Source organism: Molossus molossus, unplaced genomic scaffold (assembly GCF_014108415.1).
Source record: "Molossus molossus isolate mMolMol1 unplaced genomic scaffold, mMolMol1.p scaffold_m16_p_4, whole genome shotgun sequence".
Taxonomy (NCBI): Eukaryota; Metazoa; Chordata; class Mammalia; order Chiroptera; family Molossidae; genus Molossus; species Molossus molossus.
In genome coordinates, this window is record NW_023425377.1 from 103075631 (window position 1) to 103101594 (window position 25964).

At 31.9% G+C, this 25964-nt stretch overlaps 1 protein-coding gene across 2 annotated transcripts; it reads right to left on the reverse strand.

The window, feature by feature from the left end:
- Positions 1-436: 436 nt before the first annotated feature.
- On the reverse strand, positions 437-25909 carry RBM46 (RNA binding motif protein 46). Of its 2 annotated transcripts, none has more exons than XM_036241478.1 (4): positions 25747-25909; positions 24698-25165; positions 23414-24196; positions 437-1379 (listed from the first exon to the last, which is right to left on the reverse strand). In XM_036241478.1, exons 1-4 carry the CDS (start codon positions 25895-25897, stop codon positions 1180-1182), a joined length of 1602 nt encoding a protein of 533 aa, XP_036097371.1. In that variant the 5' UTR covers positions 25898-25909; the 3' UTR covers positions 437-1179. The 2 variants fall into 2 exon arrangements, with proteins under 2 accessions (XP_036097371.1, XP_036097370.1); XM_036241477.1 differs by lacking the exon at positions 437-1379 and adding an exon at positions 7983-8038 and having other exon boundaries at positions 25747-25897.
- Positions 25910-25964: the final 55 nt, after the last annotated feature.

The following is a 25964-nucleotide window of genomic DNA, read 5'->3' on the forward strand; positions in this document are numbered from 1 at the left end:
AACAAAAAAATTTAAAAAAAAATAAAAATGCAAATCCTATGTCATACAGCTACACAATTAGTTGATCAACAAAGTTAATACCAGTACCAGTGGATTTTTATATCTATTGATTATTCAAACTATCAATAGAAATTCATTACATATATACACTACTAAGATATTAAACAACACCAAAAGACCAGAATTAATTACTCATAAGTAAAAAGGGGAACTTCATTGGGTTCAACAAAATATTTCCACTGACCTCTGAAGAAGAGTTTTTTTTTTTTTTTTACTATGTTTCATAAAACTATTTTCTGCATTATCCTTTCTTTTAGTCTGTTGAAGACACAGAGCCTGTGGCTATATACCCACTAAGGGAAACTGTTCTCAAGAAAAAGTCAGCTGATTGTGAAGGCTAAATTTTTTGTGAATAAAAAATAAAACACATGCATATTAGAAACATCACATATTTAATGTCAAAGATTTTGAAGTACAAAAATTAAACAACACATGATTTCAACATTAAAAATAGTAACACATTACTCAAACAACTATACAGTGACTATCAAAAACATAAATGAAGCATAACTATAAAAACCTTCAATACATTAACAGCAAAAGTATAATTTATTTCAAAAACAAATAATTAACTAAAATACTTATATTTTCAAGGACCACAATGGTACACTGCTTTTTTCTTTAGTGCTGAGTAACATCTGCATCTTTATCTTTTTGCCCTTCATTTCTTTCTACATAATAGTTAGATGCTTCTGGTTATATAACTGCCCTAATCTCTAATACAGATAGTGATCCTTGGTAATTGAATCCAGTGTAACCATTGTCTGCAAGTGCTTTAATATTGTGAAATGCTATGTAGCAAAATTACGCAAAAATTTAACATATACTACTGGGTTCTATTGCTCACTCAGGAATTAGAAGTGTTTCATATACCAAAAGTTTAAAAAGAATAGTAGTTTGTTATACCTTTATCAAGAGAAACCACTGAGTAATTTTTTAAACTTATTTTTACAAGTTCTACCACTGTGGATTATTCTGAATTATGGTTGATGCTTGCTGAAATAAATACAGATTTATCATTTTAAAACCAAATGTGCAAACCCAATTCTAAAATAAAACACTGTTTTAATTAGCATGCTTTACAAAGAAACTTTAATATTCATGTTTACAGTATTTTCTTCAGAAGAATGAGGCCTGATTGGAGATATACAGTCGCTGTCCAACATGGCTGCCACTAGCAAGTGATATTGTTGGTGACAAGGGATAGCTTGGATAAGAATAAGGCCTTGAAGTATAAGGAAGCACGCTGGGAGTCCCAGAAGTGAGGGTAGCATTAACAGGGGAAAGACTATTTATTGAGCTGCGACGGAAATTGTAGTCTGTAAATAAATACATGAACAATTATGCTCCATATCTTTATGGATGCAAATTTAATTCAAATAGACAAAGCATTAAAACTATAATCACAGTTTAACATAATGTTCTAACACTCAAAATCCTGATAATACTATATTACTGGTAAAGATTGTGTGAGTATTCACTGCATGGCAAATCCTGACAGTTTTTTCAGTCAGTATTACATTTCTTTCATTGACAATGCTTCAGAGATCTTACTAAAATGCATTCTTGGATAGCTATTTCTTAGCTATCTATATTACTTGTTTTGTGTCTTTTTTATTTATCACAAAAAAAGCTTTGATTTCTCTTGCTCCACAATGAAGCTCCTTTTAAATTTGGTTCTGACACTAAGGGGTAGTTCATGAAGAAAAGATAAAACACAGCAAATTCATATTTGCTTCTTTTTGGAAAACTGTATTAGGTATCAAACCAGCAGAAACATTCACCCCTGGACTACAAAACCTAACTGTCCAATATTTCATTATTTAAATACTAATACAAACATTTATATAACTCAACACATCAATTTTATATTAGCATCCTACTGGTACCATAAAACAGTAAAACAAATCATCTTTATAAAATAAACTTCAAGAAACCATTATCTACTTATAGTATAGAAAAATCCAAAAATTTAACCAAATTTTAAAAAAAAATTATACTTGAAATATTACTCTTTCAAAACAAATATTCATCTTATGTAGCAATAATTTCCTGCTTCATTAACTGTAATATTTATAGATGTATGTGAATATTCAAGACCAAATTTTTAAATCTCATACTTTCCAAAAACTCAACTATGTTCTTTAGTATAGAATAAGCCATGGGTGTGACAATAACTATAAAATGATTGTTTATAGAAGTTATGGTGTTTCTAAGAATGAACAAAAAGGAATTAGGTCATCTAATGTACAGGTAAGGTTTGTTTCTGTATTTTCCTGGAACTATAAATGAGGCCTAAAACAAATGAGCATTAACTTAATGTTGTCATGGGACTTAATATTTAGCCAACAGGAATGAGATCAACTGCAGAAGAATAAGCTCAAGCAACATCACAAAGGACCTAGTTAAGAAAAAAAATAGAAAAAATAAAAATTAATTAAACATGGGTTTAATTTCCAGCATTGTAAAACTCTAATTAGAATAATTTTACAATCTTTTTATTTTTATTAATGGTACCATAAGATTAATAAAAGCAGTTTATTCCAATAAGACATAAATACATTAAAAGCATCTAGTTCAAAATATTTTCAGCATTTTAAAACTGAATAAGGAGTTATTTTGATATCAAAGTAGGATAACACCAAGTATCAGAGAATTCTTTTCTTAAGCGATCCACTTTGCCTAAAGGGTTATGGTATGAAGTATAAACAGAAAGTTAGTGCTCCTATAATTCAAATAATTAATTGCTTTATAAAAAGTTCTGGTTGTTTCCTCCTAAAGATGATTACACCAATAAAGTCAATTCCGTTCAAGCCATGTGTCTATGACACGACTAGCTCTTTCAAATTTCTATAGACAAGACTTAAAAGAAGCTTTAGTTACAATTCTGTAGGAGGGGAAATGTTTTGCAAAGAAATCATTTTCACTTTGGGTTTATATCTATTCAAAAGCTAATGCAGCCTACTCATGAAATGTGGATAGAAGAGCTATCTTCAGAGGAATATTTCACAAAGATAGCCAGAAAGCTGGCTAATGGCATAGTGCTCAGGTCTGAAAATGTGTTCCTGATAGTACCATACTGTAAAAGCCTTTAATTAAAAAAAAAATACTATACTCAACTGTTGTATTCTGACATTTTTTTTTATGTTTTTATTGATTTTTTTAGAGAGAGAGGGAGGGAGAAAGAGATAGAAACATCAACGTGAGAGATACATTGGATCAGCTGCCTCCTGCATGCCCCTCACTGGGGATCAAGCCCACAATCTGGGCATGTGCCCTGACTGGGAGTCGAAGCAGGACCTCTCAGTCCATCGGACAACAATCCACTGAGCCACACTGGCCAGTCATAGTGCCACATTTTTAAAGAGAATAAATCAAAACACAAAATTAGCAACTGGCACTGATGACTCTATTCATACAGGATAAATTAAGAGAAGAAAATCTTCCCCAAATACTACAAAGATTAGAAAACAAAAGGCTTCAAACATTTATAAAACTTATTAAGTACTTCATAAAGTTGTGCAACCAACACCACTAAGCAAAAACTCAGTATTTAGTAGCAGTCACTCCTTATTTCCTCTCCCCCAGCCCCAGAAACCATTAATTTTCATTTCTATAGATTTGCCTATTCTGGATTTTCATAATAACTGAATCATACAATTTATGTCATCTTTTTAAACTGGCTTCTTAGAATAAAGTTTTAAAGGTTTATCCATGACGTAGTATGTACCAGAACATCTTTCCTTTTTATATTCATTGTATGTATATACTACATTTTGTATATCCATTCATCAGTCAATGGTCATTTAGGTTGTTTCTACCTTTTAGCTATTATAAATAATGCTGCTAATAATTTGTACAAAATTTTGCATGGACATATTTTCAATTCTCTTGAGTAAATACCTAGGAATGGAATTGCAGATACATATGGTAACACTACTTAGTTTTTTGAGGTACTACCTACCTATTTTTCAAGGCAGCTTACATCATTTTATACTCCCAAACCAATCTACGAGAGTAAAGCAGCTGATATTTTGATCTATGCAATCAATGTATTCCCTATACCTTTAATACATATTTAGATTTTTATGGGATATTAAAATTTTTGGAAAAAAGTCTTTACCATTTTATTATTTTAATTGGTAACACGAAAATAGCCATGAGAAATAATTCAGTAACTTTCCTTCAGTGAACATTGAATTTCATCTACAAAACAAACTCTTTTTAAATAGCGCTGTACGTACCCAGAACATAAAAAGCAGCTGGGTTCAAACATAAGAGTTTTAAAATATTCATTTATATTAAAATATAAATAACATTTATTATTTATACTTTCCATCCTAGTACAGAAAATCAAAAGCTTTCTGTAGGAAGATTTTTCAGAATTGCTAGTTATTAAGCAACTTAAAATCTATGAAATATTTAAAAATCATTAACTAGAAATTTTTAGTGATACTTTTGGCTGAATACATTAGTATTATCAAATGCAGTGGTTTTTATATCATTTACTTTCCTTATTATACAACTATTATTTTAACAAAATTTAAAAAGGTATTTTTATGCTCTACTTATTTTTTCCTATCAGGCAACTGACTGCAGAGGGCAAGAAGTAGATATGAAGAGGCCAATGTTTTTTTTATTCCTTACCCGAGGATATTTTTCTATTTTATCATCACATAGAGTGGGAAGGAAGGAGAGAGAGAGAGAAACATACATGTGATAGAGCCACATCACCTGGTTGCCTTCTGCTCAACCCGGCCAGGGCTAAACTCCAACCGAGGTCCATGCCCTTGACCAGAATCGAACCCACAACTCCTTAGTCTGCAGGCTGACTCTCTAACTGCTGAGCCAAACCTGCCAAGGCTGGGTTTTTTTTTTTTTTTTAATCCTCACCCGAGGACATTTTTCCACTTTTTGTTCAGGTAGAGTGGGAGGGAGAGAGAGGAACAGAGAGAGAGAGAGAAACATCGATGTGAAAGGAACACATCGAGTAGCTGCCACCCGCACAACCGACCAGGGCCGGGGACAAACTGCAACCGAGGTACGTGCCCTTAGCAGAAACCGAACCCGGGTCTCTCAGGACCGCAGGCCGACGCTCTAACCGCTGAACCAAACCGGCCAGGGCTGGGTTTTTTTTTATTATTATTATTCTAAGACTAGGCCCACAGACTAGCTTAGGTCAATCTTCTGTTTTAAGATGATTTATAAGAGGCTTTGATTTTGAGTAAGCTAATCTTAGTAATGGATGGCTAGATAATAAAGTTATTGTCTCTAACTGCTTCCCTATAAAGTTCTAGTTGGTTAATTCTCAATTTTTACTAGAGTAATGATATTTTTCAGATTAAAATTCAGGAAAAAATCATCTGCTCTCCATTTTAAATAACTTTTTAAATTTACAATATATCATCCCATATAATTTTGAAAGAGTGATTTGGGTTTTCCATTTTTACTGTGAAATTTTGACTATATAACAATAATCATAAACATCAAATCTGTCAGATATCTGTACTTTTATTTTAAAGAAATTACAGTTGTTTCATTTTAAATTATTGGAAGATTATAATTTAAATCTTTAAAAACAAGGGTTTGAAATTCTAGAAAATGCAAACTAAGCTATGGTGACAGCAATCAGATCAGTGGTTGCCTGGAAAAGAGAGTAAGAGAAATGTATTACATTAGGGGTGATGGAAATATTTGTTGTTTTTTAATTTTGGTGTCATTTAACTGATGAATATATAAATCAAAACTGACCAAAGTGTTGACTTTATTTTTATTTACTTACTTATTTAAAGATTTTTTTATTGATTTTTAGAGAGATAAAAAGGGAGAGGGAGAGAGAGAAACATTGATTGATATGAGAGTGAAACATTGATCAGCTGCCTCCTGCACGCCCCTTACAGGGGATGGAGCCTTCAACCTGGGCATGTGCCCTAACCAGGAACTGAATCAGCCACCTTTAGGTGCATAGGACGATGTTCAACCAATTGAGCCACACTGGCCAGGGCAAGTGTAGACTTTAAATATGTGCAGTATATTGTATCTCAATTAAACCTCAGTAAAGTGATAAACAAATTCAAGTATTTCTCTGAGTTAGTTTCAGTGTTTCCCAAACCACATCCCATACAACTGAAGTACTACCTCAAAACAAGAATCCTTTAGGCAAAAAAAAAAAAAAAAATCTTGGGAAATATTTAGGAAAAATGAGTTAAACAGGGTTGTTACTATAATTATTCAATATGCTAATATACATTATGATTTCCCAAGTGGAGTATACAGTACAATTTTTCCCAAACTTATTTGACCTTAAAATCTGTTATTCACTGAAGAACTTTATAAATCAGATTGGAAAATTATTTTTTTTCTTTATTGATATTTAGAGAGAGAGGAAGGAAGAGGGAGAGAGAGACAGAAACATCAATGAGAGAGAACATCGACTGGCCCACAACCTGGGCATGTGCCCTGACTGGGAATCGAACTGGTGACCTCTTGGTGCATGGGTCGACACTCAACCACCAAGCCACACTGGCCAGGCTGGAAAATTATTTTAATAGGAATAATATGCAACATGAAAACTTTAAAAACAAAGCAGAAAAATTATTGAAAATGTTAAACAGCGATCACAAACTCAAATGCCTTCAAAGGTCAAGATGTTACAAACAAACAAACAAGAACTAAAAAAGAAGCAAATGGAAAGCATTAGGTTTCTAGCTATTTGTACTGAAATTAAGCCTAGTTGCTTTCCTTCCAAAAATCTGAAGAGACCAAACAAACCATGTCTAGAGCTCCCAGTTTGCTACTTTGTATTGAGATTACTTATGCCAAATTTGTCTTAATGGGGGTTTCTACACCACTGGGAAAGAGAGTAATAGAACAGCAGCCGGTAAGAGAGAATGTTATGAACTGAGCTGTAATCTAGGCTTCAGAATAACTCAAAAATTGTAGCTCACTAGAAATACTATCTGGGCAAAAATGAATAAAAGATAAAAGCCTTTAAAAAAGGTAACTCTTTTCAAGTTTTATTTCTATCAATAAAATAAGTCCTCATAATTAAAATTTTCAAATATAAAAACTTGTAGGTAAAGGTAGCTCTGAGAATACCATCACATATTTAAATTTTATGCTAATATTAAGATCTATAAAAATAGTTATATCTCCAGCATAACAAATACATTTCTTTGTAGCTGCAGTATGAATTTAAAAGATAATATTTACTGAGCACTTACAAAATGCTAAAAATAACTATACACAATCAGCACGATTTAATTCTTGCAAGTACTATTATTTTCCTCTTTAACAGCAAGTTAATTGAGGCACTGAAAGGTAAAGTAACTTATTCAAGAACACAGAACTAGTATATGGTTTGCACAACAACATTCTTTTTGCCTCTACATGTAAAAAGGAGTTTAGATAGTAATAATCTTTACTCAAACAGTAAACTACCTTTAATTTCCTAATAAAACTTATCTTTCTCAGTACCATGTTGAAAAACTATACAATGAACCTCACAAATACAGTCTTTATTCTAAATTCTATAAAAAATAATTTTAGATTAATAAATTTGAAAATAAATTTGAGTTCCACTTTCGGATACATTTGAGAAATGCTAGATGATCTATATATATATAACATAACCACTACATTGACCTTAAAATAAAGTTTACTATCTTGGTGGTTTACAATGTACACACTAGCATGTTAAAAGTTTTAAGAAGACCTGAAATATGGAAAGCAGTTTAACCTTTTAAAACTTTGCTTAACAAGTCTATAATTAATAAAACTATAATAATAAAAATATTTTGCAAGGTTTTACCGAAAATTTTAAATTATTTCTCTTTATAACTGTAAGAATAATAATATATAACTGACTTTCTTAAATCTAAATATATCACTTAATATTCCTAAGAGAACTTTCTCTTACCTGTTTATTTTCTCCAAATTCTTCTACATAGGTCCAGGCTGAAGAGATTGTGTTCCCTGTCTGTAAGCAGTGAAGACAGAAGAGAATTGAGTCTTTAGATCGATGTTATCCCTATCTTGGGAGTGCATGGAATCCTTGGTAAATTTAGTTAAAAATCTTTTGATCAGTAATTAGGAAAATAAATTTAGAGAAAAGGAAACAAGTGACAAATTGTTTTCATTTCTGAAGTTCTGCGAAGATGAACAAAGACAATAATATTTTGCTATTTGAATGAAAATTATGAGTTAATACATTATAAGAAAAGAACCACATCTTTCTATACAAATTAAGTCCTTCTTAGCTGTTTTTTATGGACCACTCTACTAATACAATAAAGAGGATTTTAAAAGCAAATAACATTACCCAGTTTCTGATAAGTGATTGCAACCTAAGTGAATTTGATAAATACCAGTATCTTTTACTTTGGTTTTAAAAAAGAGATAGATGGCCAAAATAACCCTAAGCTTAAAAAACATTTAGCTTATTGATAGCTCAACCTTATCTACTTGAAGCCTAATTTAACCATATATAGTACAGCTCTGGACAGTCATCCATTTCAGTAATTCATCTCTTTACATGCCTTAAAATTTTCTAGTAGAAATGTATATCCACCAACTCTATTCTAGAAAACTGCACATAAAAGTGTGAACAAATGAAGAAGTGTTTTATAATCCATATAAAACTATAGATTTTAATAGCCATCTTAAAATTATAATTCAATAGAAAAAAATAGTCACAGTATTTTCTGATTTTTACATGATCAAATAGGTAACTAATTAACCCTCCCAGTGAGAACTTGAAAATGTTATTATAAAAGCAAAAATATCTATCTAAAAGCACTGAGAATGACCAAGGCAGTGAAGAATTATGGGTTTGAGACCCCAGACAAAGAAGGAAACTCAGAGAAGTGCGCACATTTTTGGAGGAGCATTTCCCCTAAAAGAACTGACAAATTCTGAAGAGGGATTTTAGAGGCAAAAAAAGATGACAAGAGATAAAAAAAAATTCTGAGGACAGGAGGGCAAAAATTGAAGATGAGAAGCTACTAATGAGGCCTGCTTGGAACTCTGAGTAAAACTGAACTAGACCAACATTAACGAAGAATAAATTCAACTTCAAATCTTAACGATTCCTGCCTGAATTAGGGCAATCAGGGATTTCCAGTCACTTGGGCCATCTCTCTGAAGCAAAAATAAATCCTCTCTGAATAAAAGTAAGCATGCTATCTTTCAAATTATCTTTGCATTCTCTTCATATACAGCATCTGTCATTCAATAAAAAATAACCAGTCACATAAAGAGATAAAACAACAGTGAACAGTAACAGTATAAAAACATTAAAGTTTTCAGAACTTTATATTTTAATAAGTTCAAATTTAAGTTTTGAAGAAACAATGAAAATCATTTTTAAAAAGCCAAATGAAATAAATCCAAATGAATAGTTTTATCAGTATGTTAGACACACAGATGCAAAAAGAATTCATGAACCAAAAAAAGGTCTGAAAAAAATATGCAAACAAAAAGTACAGAAGAAATATAATATATAAGATCATACAAGTAATTGGAGTACCACGTATAAAGAAGAGAGACAATTGAATAAAAGCAATATTTGAAAACAGAATTAACTTAGAACTTTCTAAAACAGGTGAAAAACATTGATCCACAGATAATAAAAGCAGTGAAAAGTCCCAATTAAGATAAAAAGTAAGCCCTGGCTGGTTTTACTCAGTGGTTAGAGTGTCGGCCCACAGACCAATGAGTCACTGGTTCGATTCTGGCCAAGGGCACGTGCCTTGGTTGTGGTTCATCCCCAGCCCTGGTTGGGTCATGCAGGGTCATGCGGGAGAAAACCACTCGATGTGGCTCTATCACATCGATGTTTCTCTCTGTCTCTCTCTCCTTCCCACTCTATCTGATGATAAATAGAAAAGTATCCTCAGGTGAGGAATAAAATTAAAAAAAAAAAAAAAAAAGATAAAAAGAAAATGCACATAAGTCCATCATAGTAACACTTCTGAAAATCACAGATAAAATGAAAGTATTAAAGTAGCAGAGGGTAAAAAAAAAAAGAGTTTATGTTCAAAGGAGCAATAAGTAAATTACAGCTGACCACTCACAAGAAACAATGGAGGCCAGAAGATAGTAAATGAAATTATAATCTCAAAGGGTTTTAAACTGAGGTAATTTGTCACAAACATATCCAAAGGAAAATATAAATCAATGTTCTTTGGGTAGAATAAAGAAACAATCGTAGTGAAAGCTTGGAAGTGTAGGAGGAACAAAAAGCAAAGGAAATTATAAATATGTAAATGGTACATTAATACAGATATATATTAAAAACTATTATGATTAGATATGTGGGATTAAAAGAGATTGGTTTAAAACATATAGAAATACCAAGACACTGTAAATTAGAAGAATAAATAAGAGAAGTTAGAGTGTACTCAGGTCCTTGCATTGTCTGGAATGTGATACAAGCACTAATTAATACTGAGCTTCAATAAGTCAAGAACGTATATTGGAGTCTACAGTGTAATCACTAAAAAAAAAATAGTAAAGACTGTATGACTAACACAGCTACTAGAGAAAAGGGCAAAGAAGTAGTATACCAAATGGCAAGCTAAGAGACTTAATTCCAATCTTATCAGTAAGTATACTAAATGCAAGCTGACCAAACACTCAAAGAATACTTTCAACAAAAATAAACAGCAGCAACAACAAAAACTAACTATATATTGGGCTCATCTTAAGGCTAAGATACAGGAAAAGTAAAGTTAAAAAATGGAAAAATGTGTAACATGCAAGCTCTAACCAAAAGAAAGCTTATATATGTTAACATCAGAGGAAGTATACTTTAAGGTAGGAATGCATGATAGAGAATGACACAGTATGATAAAAGGTACACTTCATCATATATAACGATTCTAATATCTATGCACCTAATACACAACCTCAAAATATATAAAGCAAAAATTGATAAACCACAAGAGAAAAATATAAATCTATAATCAAAGTGGCTGATTTTCGTAATCACCTCAATAAGTAATAACAGACCAAAAATAATGAAAGATAAAGAAATTTAAATTACTAAAAAACTTGACCTGAGATATATGTATGAATACATATACAGTGATACCTCGGTTCTCGAACGCCTCGGTTCTCGACCAAATCGGTATTCCACCAGGAGATTCGAGAAACTTTTGTCTCGGAATCCGAACAAATATTTGGAACTCGAACTTCCGAGATGAGCCGAGTTGAGCCGAATGGCGTTCATTCGGCCCAGCGCGCCTTGCTGCGTCATCAGTGTGAGTGCAGAGAGAGAGTCACGCTTTGTGGAGAGAGTCACGCTTGAATTTAACCCTTAGACATACTGTACACTTTTATTTCTTGTTGAGACTTAATGTTTTTCTACATATTATATACAAATTAGGCCAGTAAATAGGCATTTTCTGGGGCTTGGAACGAATTAATCCAGTTTCCATTATTTCCTATTGGGTTTCATTGCTTCGGTTCTCGAACAATTTGGTTCTCGACCGTCCTCCTGGAACGAATTATGTTCGAGAACCGAGGTATCACTGTACTTAAATACATAGGTTATGAGTTGAATTATGTGCCCAAAAAGATATGTTGAAGTCCTAACCCCTAGTACCTCAATAGGGTCATTGCAAATGTCATTAGTTAAGATTAGGTCATACTGGAGAAGGGTGGACCTTTAATCTAATATGACTGGTATCCTTATAAATGCAGAAAAACATATGCCATGTGAATACACAGAAACATACAGGGAGAAAATGAGCATGTTACAACAGAGGCAGAGATTGGTAATGCATCTATAAGCCAACAAACTTAAGTACTGTTGGCATCAGAAGCTAAAAGAGGCAAGGAAATGCTCCCCTACCAAATGCAGAAAGAATATGGCCATGCCAACACGTTGATTTCTGACTTCTAGCCCTCCCAGAACTGTGGGAGAACAAATTTCTGTTGCTTAAACCACCCAGATTGTGTTCCTCTGCCACAGCAACCTAGCAAATGAATACACTATAATTAACTGAAAAATTCTATATAAGCAGGCATGGAATATTTATTTTAATTGATCATTAAAAAACTAAAAGCAAAGTACTAAAATGATACATAATATACTTTCTGATCATAGTAAAATAAAAACCAAAAATATAACTATAGAAATCTCTGTATGTTCAGAAGAAATCAAAACAAAAAATATTTTGAACTGATGACAATAAAATGCATCAAAATGTATGTAATGCAACTATAACCATACGGAAGAGGAAAATTTGTAGCCTGAAAATGCATATACTATAATAAAAGAAAGGCTGCAAACTCTAAATTAAGATGGCTTCTTAAATGATATTCCACATAGTCAAAAAATATACACCACCAATCTTACACACTCTTCCATGCAACAGTAAAAGAAAAAAAACTGCCCAACTGTTATTATAAGGAAAAGTATGTACCAATCTCACTATTGAACACAGATGTAAAAATCCTAAAGAAAATAAAAAACAAACTTAGCAATATATAAAAAAAAGATCATATAACATGACCAAACTAAGTTTTCATTCAGAAATACAAGACTGACACTCAAACAGCAATCAGTGCAATTCACACTAAAATAACAGACAAAAATGATATAATTATCTAAATAGATACAGAAAACCATTTGATAAAATTCATCACCCACTCCTGATAAAAACTCTTAGCAAACTAGGAACAGAAGGGAATATCCTTAATGTGATAAAGGATTTCTATATTAAAGCTACAACAAACATCATACATTAATAGAGAAATACTGAAAGTTTACGATCATGCCTTCTGTCATCATTTGTATTCAAATGCTGGACAAGTAGTTGTAGTCACATGCAATAAAGAGAAAAAAGAAAAGTATAAAGAACAGAAAGGAAGAAAAAGGCTCATTATATGCAGTTGATAAGACTGTATGTAGAAAATTTAAAAGTGTCAAAACTAGAATCAAATAATTTTATTCAATATACAAAAATAGAAGAGTAACTTGCCATTGTTGCCCCACAAGTTCAGTGTGTTATCATATGTTTACCATAAGACAAAGGTCAGTTTTTCATTGGAATCGTGTTAAGTTAGACAGAATAGTAGTTAAGAGCACAGCCTCTTAGCTAACGGGGGTTCCTGGCTAATTAATCTACTAAAGCCTCAATTTCTTTATTTGTTAAAAAAAAATAAAGACATTAAGATTACATCTACTTCTGATACTATCAGAATGTGTTATATAAAGGTATTTAGTACAATACCTAACATATATTAGTGCCCAACGAATCTCAACTATTATTATCAGCAATATTTTTTATTATGAATTATTGGAAATTCCAATGTTTTGGCTTTCTTTTCTGAATACTATTCTTCAATACTTATGGAACATTTTAAAATAAACAAGGCACTGTTGTGGGCCTATTATACAATTTCAACTCATTAAATATATAAAATTACTCTATGAAATAAATACTATTAGCACTCCCATTTTACATATGAAGAAACTGAAGTACAGGGATGTTAAAGTAACTTTTCCAAGCAAGCAATGAAGTTGGGATGTAAATCCAGGAATTCTGAGTCCAAATGTCATCTTCTTTATTCTGTGTTGCCTATGGGCTGTACTAAATTTAAAGTACAGAATCTTCTTTTGCTGTAATTCTTTCTAAAATGCAATATACTAGTTCCTGGCCCTCTCATCTCAAATTAGATTAGATCATCCAATTATACAGTCTCATAACACCCTATACTTATTGTGTGTTTATCAGAACTATAACTGAATAACTGTCTCTCTCAATAGAATGAATACTCTACAAAAGCAACAACTGTGCCTGATTCACTACAGTGATCCTCCAGACTGTATACAAAGCAGTGTTCAGTATTTGTTGAATTGATTTATATACAGGGTGGGGCAAAAGTAGGTTTACAATTGTTTGTATGGAAAATAATATAAAAAGCTATAAATAATAATAAAAGAATAAACTCTGTGTTTTGTGTATTTACAACTATAAACCTACTTTTGCCCCACCCTGTATTAACAAGGATTAACAATTAGCCAGCTGCTAGCTAACAAACTGAAAATAAGACTGAAGGAATAAATAATAAGTAAAAGTGTTATGAGAAGAATAAGAATGCCAAAAACAAACTTCCTGAAATCAGTTTTCAAAAAGCAGTTTTTTCAGTGAACTTCAAAATAACAAGACTATATAATCTAAGAGGTGTAAGGAAGATAATTCTGAGTTGTAAGAGTCTAGTACAGAATCTTTTCTTCTCCCATGCATTTAACAACAAACAGATTTAAAATAAATCATAAAAATTGAAGTTTAAAAAAATTTTTTTTTTTTTTTATCCTCACCGGAGGACATTTTTCCATTTTTTGTTCAGGTAGAGTGGGAGGGAGAGAGAGGAACAGAGAGAGAGAGAGAAACATCGATGTGAAAGGAACACATCGAGTGGCTGCCACCCGCACAACCGACCAGGGCCAAACTGCAACCGAGGTATGTGCCCTTAGCGGGAACCGAACCTGGGTCTCTCAGGACCGCAGGCCGATGCTCCAACCACTGAGCCAAACCGGCCAGGGCTAAAAAAATTTTTAGTAGTTTAAAAGCTTACATGACCTGAGTTATATAAAGTCATAATCTACCTCCCTGAAACCTTCCTTGATTAGACTTCATGCCAACTCCTGGAGCATCATATTAAAGTATTTTTTTCGTGTGCCAACTCTTCAACATATGCAGATCGCAATCATATTCCCCTTGTACATATTAGTAATGTATTACTTCACTGTCCTACTTCATTAACAAGAGTTTCCAAGTTCTCCATAGTTGTCAAGGTTTAATTAAACTCTAGTGCCCAAAGCAAACAAAACATTCCAGATAGCTGTGGCCAGTGGCTCAGATGGTTGCAGCATCGTCCGTACCCCAAAGGTTGCAGGTTTGATTCCTGGTCAGGGCACATACCTAGGTGGTAGGCTGGACCCTCAGCAACCTTTCAATGTCTTTCACATCGATGTCTCTCTCTCCATCTCCCTTTCCCTAAAAATCAATAAAAACATATCCTTGGGGGAGGATTTAAAAAATTCCAGATATACTCTGAACAAATATAATTATTTAGTCTAGATGTTACATAACTTTTCTATGTTGCATTAAATTATTAAAATCTGAGAATCTCTAGAGTAGAATGATTCAATCTGGTTTTGATATCCTAGATTCATTTCAATGCAAGAACTTAAAAATCTTGAGTATACTATGAACTAAATCATAAGTGAAGAAAAAGAATCATGGCTACCTCATCATGTTTGTAAACGTCTCTCAGAAGCTAAGAGAATGCTTTCACAGGGTAAGTAATCCTACTTTTGCTTAGTATCTCCTCTTTCCCTCTAATTCGTAAGACAAAAGAAATAACTTTCCAATGCTCTGTCATAATTATTTCTATATATGACACACCTATAGTTCATATCAAGGAATCGCTCAAGGGACTCTTGATCACTCAAGACAACACTTTGTGAGCTCTCAAGGAAATAAATGTAGACACACAATATACACAGGTGAAATTCATTTAAAGTAATAAACATTTCCCTGCTTGAATTATTTATCTTTTGCTTTTAGTAAAAATTATAACTTTACAGTGCAGAATACAATTTCAAACCTGTTTTCCAAAAATTCATAATGGCTCACTTGGAACCTTGTAATTCTGTGCCCAAAATAATCCAATACTTTCATAAATCCATGACTACAGATTTGGTCATCTTTGGACCAAAATTTATATAGCAGTGAAAGAAAAATGCCAAACACATATATGATACACATGCTGTAAATTGATTTATTTACCCTATAAATATGACCAGTAAACAAGCAGACTAGAATATATATTACTGATACAAAGGTAATAAGAAAATAATTAAGTTAATGAGCTTGTAGTCTTACAAAAATCCATCTATATAAAAAAGTTACAAAAAGAGAAAGAAAGAAAAGGTGAAGTATTTCTTGTAATAACATCCTTAGAAAAATAGTAAAAGAAAATCAAAATGTGCAAAAGAAAAATTGAAGGTCACCCTGGTCGGGTGCTCAGCCAGTTGGGACATCACACTGTACACCAAAATGTTGTGGGTTCAATCCGGTTGGGGCACACAGAAAGGCAATCAATTTCTTTCTCTCGTTCCCTCTCTCTCTAAAGTCAATAAAAACATATGCTCAAATGAGGATTAAAAAAAAAAGAAAAATGAAGAAATGAAGGTCTACATAGATATCTTTGTTAAAGAAGCTGGATTTGTACATCCCAGTTTACATTTCTTATTTATTCAAGTGTCAACACTTAATTAATTTGTATATAAAAATCAAGCTATACTGTTTAAATACACAAAAAAGAAGAGATTTCAGAGTACATTCACCAAAATATCAGACAATACATTTACAACATATTGATGTTTCTTATTATTACGATCCTATATACTTTTTATCCCAAGTTAGAAATACAATTATGGGATAAATCTTTATCAATGTGCTATACAGATAGTATTTACTGAATCAAAGCAATGCAGGAAGGTATATAGCTAGCCAAATAAATCATTTTCATAAAATATGAACTACTGTGTATATAAAAAATCCACATATAGGCCATTTTTATAGCTCAAATGTCACTTGCCATGAGATAAATAATGGCACACAAGTAACTAATATATTTTTAGCCAAATACTACAAATTTAAGGACCAAGGAAAATCAAGTAGTTATTAATATTCTGTAGATTTAAAGCTTCTAATTAGTTAGGGACATTAAAGTTTTTTGTTTTCTTTCTTTTGTTTTAAAACCCCAAGGGAAGTTCACCACTCTTAGAAGGACTGCACTACCAGATCTTAGAGGATGAATTACTCTAGCACAGAGGATATATCCAAAATTAATTAATAAAGAGTAGATTCTATATTTAATCTTAAACAAAAAGTCCAGAAGCAGCTGACATTAAATAATTTTGAAGTGGTTAAAAGTACAGATGACCACCTGAAAAAATTCATCGCAGTAAAACCAATTTTCCCAAACACTTCATGTCTCCATTTACTAGTTCATTCACTAAATTTTATTGCTATAGGATAAGCAATCATTGTTTACTAACTATTAAACAGAAAGCAGAAATAAAGGCATAATGGGCTGAAGGCCACGTGCAGCTTCTCACACAGACTTTACTGATTTTGAACTCCCAAAAATAGGCCACAGGAGAGAAAAATCAATAAAACATTGAAATTCCTTTTAAAGCCAGGTTAAAAAATATATTTAGGTGACACCAAGTGGCAAAATTATGAATTGCTACTGACATCTAAGAATGGAACATAGAGGCAAGTTTTACTGTGGCATCGATTCAAGAGGGGAAAATTTACAAAGCATTATTTTCTAAAATATTAAATGACAAAATCAGTTATTAAATGTATAAATTAATAAAGTGATAGCTACTGTTAAAACTACTGTACTAATTAGAACAAGTATTTTAGGAAATTATTAACTAAAGATACTGAGAAATTATAGGATAAAGGATCAAGCATGTTTAAACAAATGTATAAAAGTAAATGAAATCACATGATCACTTTGGCCAATTAATGATATACATAACTATGGAAAAATACTGGTCAGATAATATGTTTTAACACACATAATTTTCCTAGATTCGCTGTTATAAAAAGAAAATTAATTTTAAAGCTTTTAAGTAGTTAAATTGTTCTATAAAATCTTGGTTTTGACTATCATTAACAAACTCAGATAAGGAAATAACCAAAAAGCAATTACTTGTTCACACAAATAAAACAGGTGACTGACTGAATTTTTCATTTTTAATCCTGTAATTCTGCTGTGAAGTAGACAGATGTAAGCTTTGAATTGTAAAGTAAGGAATATTGAACTGATAAAGAGTTAATTCACAAAAAAGTAGCTCTTAATTTTAAACTATTTGAACTCAAGTATGTATCTTGGTAGACAAAAAAATTCAAGTATTTTTGGTCCTTCATAAGATTTTTAACTGTATTTTAAACAATACCATTAATTGGGGGGATAAGAGAATCCTTAGAGGTCACGAAATAAAACCCTCATATTTTAGAGGTGAAGGCACTGAGGTCCACAAAGTGTAAATGATGCATTTGCCATTCCAAAGTCACAGTCTGTTGGTGGCTGAAACTGTAGGTTCTTATACTTTTAATCTACTTGATTACTCATTACTATATTAAATAAGCTGCTTCTCTCAGAGTACCAACTCCATAATAACTGTGGTCTGTTAGTACAAGTGTTAGTAAGATTAAAAAATTATAAGGAATACCACATGATGGTCTTTCAGAAAAAAATATTTATGTTTGAAGAGGAATAGAAATATAGTTTCATGAATACTAGGCCCTCATGGAGGGTCAAAGACACATAGTTGAGTTAATGGAATTTTCATTTCACCACCTGATCATATGAAAACAAATTAAAAGTGGAAAATGTTGAAAATGATCCTACTTACTTATCTAAATGAATTTTAAAACAAATTTAGCAAATTTTGTTCTTTAATATATCAGTTTGAAATACTATCGTAAAAGTTAAGTCTGTAATTAAAACTGGAAAGGAAAGAATAACTTTATAAAACTATCATTTTTCTTCTAATCATTTATAATTAATTTTTTCATTATAATATAGTACCATTTATTGTACCTAGCTTAAGAGTCTCCTAAAATTATTTCTTAAATTAAAAAAAAAAACAAAATAAAAAAACTGAACATTTGTTTGTTTCAAAGCAATTTATTGGCAAATTTTTAAAATCAAAATTTGATTTTTTTGTATTTCTGCCCATCAATCTGGAAATGATAGCTCATAAGAAAAAAAGCACCTTATTTTTTACATTATATTTATCCTGCTATCTTCTATTTCATAACCTCCAACCAAGTTATAAGTGATAACAAAAATCAGAATCTAATTTAAATATTAAAGAAATAGAAAACATAGTGGTTATCATGCTTAGAATATATATATTAATATTTTACTACTCAATGTCCAGAAAAAATTAAAGATTCTAATAATGTATGTCATTACAAAATCAAATATGAGAAGCACTATGCAAGCCAGCCACAAAATGAATATTGAATAGTTAAAAGATATTAAAAAGATGAATATTCACACATAAAGTGGTCTACACAAATCAGAATAGGCTCATTTAGCAAAAAATTACTTGCTCAGAGGAAAAGCATTATCAACATAGTTGTACTAAAAAAAAATAGGTGCAAAGTTTTAAAAAGCAGAACTGTTGAAATTTCAATTAACTAAAGTCCATTTCCTTTCAATTTCCGATTCTTAAAATCTGAAATCACCAAAGCAAGCATCATTCAGAACTGTTTGCTATTAATGCACTACCATGCTGTTTTTCTAAGTATTTGCTTATGTGGTGTCTGGTGTCCCTCTCTGGCCATAAACTCCTCACCATTTACAACTCAGATCGGTGTGCCCCCTTCCTTTATACTCCCCAAATAACCTATGCTTAGAGTTTGTGCTTGCCTTCTTCAGTAAACTGTGACTCCTTAAGAGCAAAAACACTGTTTTATTTATCTTTAACTCCAGATTGCTTAGAAAGTACACCTGGCACACATGAGCATTCAAAATGATTTATTCTTTAATTAAACTTCATCAGTCATGGCCTAAACAACAGAACACTCAGATGAAATTAAATCAATAGCACAAGCTGGTTTGTGACAGAGGCTCTTCATCCCTGTCTTAAAGCATCAGGTGGTCACACAAGTAAAAAAATTCCTACTTCATAAGTATTACAAACATAGAAACAAGAAATGTCTTGCCTACAATGAGTTGTTAATAAATTCTTTAACAAGGCAAATTAACAACACACAATGAGGCAACCTCCTTCATTCCAGTGTTCTCCAGGATTTTCTTCTTCAAAACTATAAATCTCCAGGGCTTTTCTTTACCTCCTTGATTTTACTTATTCCACTCCTACATGGCGAAGAATCCTCCAAGGGAAATCAGTGGCAATATTGGAAAGCCCAGATTAAAAACAGAGGCAAAGTTTTAAGAAAAGCAGTATTATTCACACTGATAGTCTGATCTATTATTAAAGATAGAAACTTATAAAATAGAAGAAAAGTCTTATTTTAAAAGATGATACTGAATGACCCAAGATGTCTCCATACATCAAATATTTGGTATAGCTATCTCCTATGCCTCAACTCTGTATTCCACTCATTAGACCCACTGAGTATCCCACTTACTACAAGTTCCTAAATATAACCAGGAACGTCTTATCCTATTGGTTGATGTCAGGGAGGTTATACTCTGACACTATAAAATGAAGACACCCTCTAATTTGGAAGTAAAAAAAAGAGAGAGAGAGAGAGTGTTCAATTTTGGCATCAATGCCAGCTTTCAATTTTTTTTCTATTTAGGGGCATTTTGCTTAAAATAGAGTTCACTTTAAACAGAAACAAAAAAAAACAAATGATTTCAAAAATTAATTTTAAGAGACTATATACACCAAGTACTTCTGGGATTCTGGTAACAGCACTAAATGGTCATTAGAAGTAAACTCTGATTTCTAGATTTAGCTACCTGTTACCCCTTAAAAAAACCTTCTATTTTCCTCATAATACCAATGATAGCATGTAACTAAATAAGGTCTAAATTTTTTCTCTTTTATATTTCAAACTTGAAAAATGAGCATAATGCCAAAACAATGTGGACATTAAAAGTATATTCTTAAAGAGCTCTGAAGTAAAAAGCTAAATGTAATAGACAAAGATCATCAAGGTAACACTGGATAATAATACTCAAAATAGCATGAAACTGAAAGGATTAATAGAAGTGCATTAAAGCAATTTTTAAAAAAATTACTACACCCAAATAAATCATTTTAAAACAGTAAATTCACTATCTTGAAAATTATACTCAAATTCTTTAAGAAAATAGAGCCAAAAGATTAATTAATACTTAATGAACTCTATTTGAAGGACTCTGGGAACATAACAGTAACAACTTCTCAAGATCTTAGAAAAATCCAAGGCTTGAAACATGTAAATATTTAGCAGGATATCAATAACAAACACAACACCCCTTCCCCTCTAAGAACACATCACTACCACCATGATCTCAACCCTGAACCACCCAAAGAAACCTTACAAACTTTTTCTAAAGGAAACTCCATGTAAAAACATATAAACATTTTCAAATTCAGAGGCTCCAGCATTAATAAAAGGAAAAAAACAAACCAGATCATTACTACAATGATATTAACTCTATCCTTAACCTGCATTGTGGCAACATACAAACTCCTACATCTGAAAGTCTGACATTCATTTTCTGATCAAAATTCCTAGACCCCTGATCTCTGACTCTTCCACATCCCTGAATTTTCTCTCCTCCTCCTCTTCAGTTGCACCACTAAACTCAACCTTCACTTATATTTCTAGATAATCACAATAAGGTTTTGTAACTGTCTGCAGACAAGGCCTCAGGCCTTGTGTACTGCATACAGATAAAACCTAGCACTGAACTGAAATTTCTGGCTTATATTTGGATCTTAGCTCTTTTCTCTGATGGTGAATAGAAACTGAGACAATATATAAAACACAAATTGTTCAATTTTTTAATTATAAAAAGATTTAATATAAGGTTGATAAATTCTAAAATAGATGACTATAAAGCAAACTGCCTGTACTCTCTAAGCATTTCATTTATTGAAAATAATTTTATTCCTAATTAACATAATCAAGTCAGGTATACTGTACCTGAACAGGATTTTTTTTTGGGGGGGCGGGGGTAGGGGGCCTAAAAGCTTCAACAAGTTAATTATCACCCTAATACTCAAATTTTAAAAAAAATTAATATTGAAAGCTGATGAAAAACCTCTGGTTTCATATAACACCTGATCTTCTTTATGGGATAACCAGATGAGGAAACCATGTCTAAATAGAAAATCTGACATAAAATAAACTAAGTAAACTATGTTTCAAGAATCTTTAAATTTAATTTGTAAGGGAAATGAGTGAGGACAGAAATAAAATACATTACCATGTTAGATCAGACACAAGTATCTTGGGAAATCTTGCTCAGCAAATAATTATATTCCACTCCAAAAGAATCATTTAATCCACTTTTCCCTAATTTGAAATATTCACTACCCACCTAGTTTTATATTTAGCTTTGTCTTTATTACAAAAAAAGGAAGGCTTCTATTATGTACATTAATAGAAACCACACCTAATAATTTATTAACTTAAATACTAAATTACCAAATATTTCCCAAGTAATAACTCAGGACACTACTAAAAAGTTTCTTTGAAGGAAACCTATCTTCAGTCTTAAGGTTATAATGAGATCTCCAAATCAGGATCTCCTAAAAATATTCATAATACCATGGGAGTGGTTATAATAGATAAGCAAGTCTACACAACTGGAAAAATTACTTTCCCTTTTGGTAACGTTTTTTCCTTTTTTACTGCCTTAACAAATTTGAGAATATCTATGTTAAATGAATATAAACTTCAGTAATATGGTTCTGCAATCATTTAACAAATCAACTTTAAGTTAGGCATTTGATAATTACAATAAAAAAACACACAATTATAATTCTTAGTAGGTGACCTTTCCTTTTAATAGTTGATTTTCAAGAATTCACTGTTCTTCTAATAAATATTGTTTGGGGCACAAAGTCATCACCAACTGAAATATATAGCTGCATTTAAAAAAATCAGACAAACTGGTAGGAAGGGGGTAGCTAACAAAACAGTTAAAAACAGAAAGTAGGAAAATACCAGATAGCTATTATCTCTCTTCTTTCACAATACCAAATATTTAGTTAGGAAGGAGCCCAAAGCCTTTAATTATCCCTCAAAGCTTTAGAGAAACATTTTTTTAAAGCATGAAATTAAAGAAGAGAATGGTCATAAATATCTTTTAATGATGCTTTTTGTCTTTCATGAGTAGGACAAATTTCCAGATTGGTGAGCATAAGGCTGGCTATGTCTACACATGACCCATCTGAAATGCCTCTGATTTTTACCAACTTCCTGCCTCTATTCCCCTAAAAGATTATTGGGTAAACTTCACCAAAGACTCAGGGACACTTGTAAATTGGTTTAAGTTACAAATCCAGTATCTTATATAAAAATTATTATTTCAAATGAGGATGAATCATTACAAAACAATAAATTAATAAAATAGGATCATGAACTCTAAAGTAAATAAGTAATGTTTTAAAAAGCTAAATATAAGAAGTATCTATAGGAGAAGTCTTAATAAAATTTACCAAGTTCATAAAATTGAGGTAAAATTTATGTTAAATACTCACCACTAATGTTGAGTTCAAAATAAATGAATTTATAAATAAATCTTAATAATATTTCATATTAAGTAATTTTAAACTTACCCAAATGAAGTAAAGTAAACTGGGCTGCCAGTTCCTTTGCATCTTCCAATGTAGTACAGAGTTTGTCTGGCATGAAGTAACTCTGGGATCCATTTGCAATAGCAGGAATAACAATTTTATATACCAAGAGTACTTTCCCATCTTGGCTTGTTGTTGAATATAAGTAATATTCTGGTGGTGCCCAATTATTTTTGTTGCAGTAATAATCCAAATGCATTACTGCAGAATTAAAATGATTTGATTTTAAAGAATACATACTAATTGGAGTAAGCTTTGTTCCAGGAAAAAATGGGTAAGTGCATCTATCGATCTCAGGGGAGCCTGGGCTATGCTGACCATTGAGACGAGCTGGAAGAGCTGGTGGCTTGCCTAGAGTTTTTGGATGGTTCTCTTCTTTATTAGCAAACACAATCAAGTTTTCGGAATTGGGGCTAATCTGACCGTTAAGATGCTGTCTCCAGGTATTTTCTTTATTTACTGGTTTTGCCAGTGTTACCTCAATACTTGCTCCATCAATGCACTTTCCATTCATAACAGACATAGCAGCCACTGCATCTTCTCGGTTGAAAAAGTGAACAAAAGCATAATCTCTAAGTTTCTTTACTCTTTCGACTGCACCAGGTTTGAATTTATTGAATTCTGCTTTAATTGTTTCCTCTGCAGTTGAGATCATTAAATTTCTAACATAGAGAACTTTAACTCTCTGCATGGTTTCCTCATCAACCTCTTTCTCTGGGTCAGCCCAATCTACTTGAATGGTATGGCCCCATAGTTGGAATGTTCCTATAAAAAAGAATAAATTAATCTGAAGACAATTAAAATAAAAGTCAAATAGGTTAGTAAAACTTCTCCAAAGAAGCAGAAACTAAAATACATATTGATATATTTGGTTAAGAATTAGAGTTTCCTACTAACATGAAATTTTACTAAGGCAAACCTAATCAGAATGTATGGTGAAATTAATTTTAAGAGTCAATAAAACAAATAAATATATTTCAAAGACATATCTTTATTAGAAGAATTAGGCAATGTCTTTTGGATTTTTATGAAACAACTCAATATAAGTATATTATTTAGTAATCAGTAAATTATTATAAATAATGACTCATTTTATAGAAACAACTTCTTGTCTTTTAGAATCATTTGATTTACTTTATTTACTCAATCCCTATTCTTCTTTAAGGGCATTATATATTTTCATAATACTGATCTATGAGGTAGTCATTTTTCCATATTTAGAACAAAGGGAATATGGAAAAATAACCTTTAAAAGGATAGGCTTACCTGGAATTAGTTTTCTCCGGGCCATAGCAGCAGCTCTGTGAGATTCATATTCAACAAATGCAAAACCACGATTTTTAGTCTTATCAGTTGCACTTGGATAAACAATGACATCTACAACTCCTTCTGTAACTTTCTTCATTTCATCCAAAATTTCTTCTTTCTTTTTTTCCTTGGGAATAGCTCCAATAAATAATCTGCAATTATCCAAGCTGACACATACACCAATAAACTTCCCTGGTCTAATCTCATAATTATTAAGAATTCTGATGGCTAACTGGGCTTCTTCTTTTGTAGTGTACATCACAAAAGCATAACCTCGATTTTCACCACTAAATTCCATCATAAGTCGAAATTCATATATTTTCCCAGCTCTCTCAAATACAGGGACTAACTCATCTTCATACATATCACGAGGTATTTTTCCTACAAAAACTTCACAGCCTCTAGGTGGAGGTGGACCTTCCCAACCTGAAAGACAAAAATAAATAAATACAGATTAATTCTAATATGATATGTATATTCATTATTCAATCATTCATTGCATAAATGTGCTGTATGCCTTCTCTGTATCATGTACTCTTCTAGGTGCTGGGGGATACAATAATGAACAAAGCAGAAGCCCCTTCCCTCATGAAGCATATATTCAATACAGAAAAACAAAACATTAAATTACCTGTTTGCATCTGATTTGTATCTAGCATATACACCACTCCTCTACTCACTGCTCTTTCAAATTTCTCCCAAAAGTCCTTCCCTTTAAAATCTATAGTACTCTTTTCCCCACTGATCCAATCCTGACTTCTTTCTAAATCAACCCAACTTCTTTGTCAACTGCTTCTTAATCCAAGAGCAGAACTAAAAACTGTAATGATAAAACATGCATAGCATTATAAAATCTACCTCTTTTCTCTAACATTAAAAACTACTGCTAAGGTCTTAAAGCAGTTACAAAGAATAGAGCTACTATTTGGGATACTTGTGGAGCTATATAATAATGTAAATGACTACACTAAAGCCTTGATTTTTTTTTAATATAAATAAATCCATACCTGGAGGAGGACCACCAAATTTCCTCTGCCCATTTTCTTGAACCATGTTGTAACCAGTCTTTTCCATCAAAGCAAGTAATGCTGCTTCATTCTGAGTACCTGTTCGGACTTTACTGCATCCATTTGTTCCATCTATATTTTCTTCATTCATGGTTGCAGTATATACTAAAACAAAATATAAAGAAACAGGAATTATGACATGGAACATCAGGAATCTA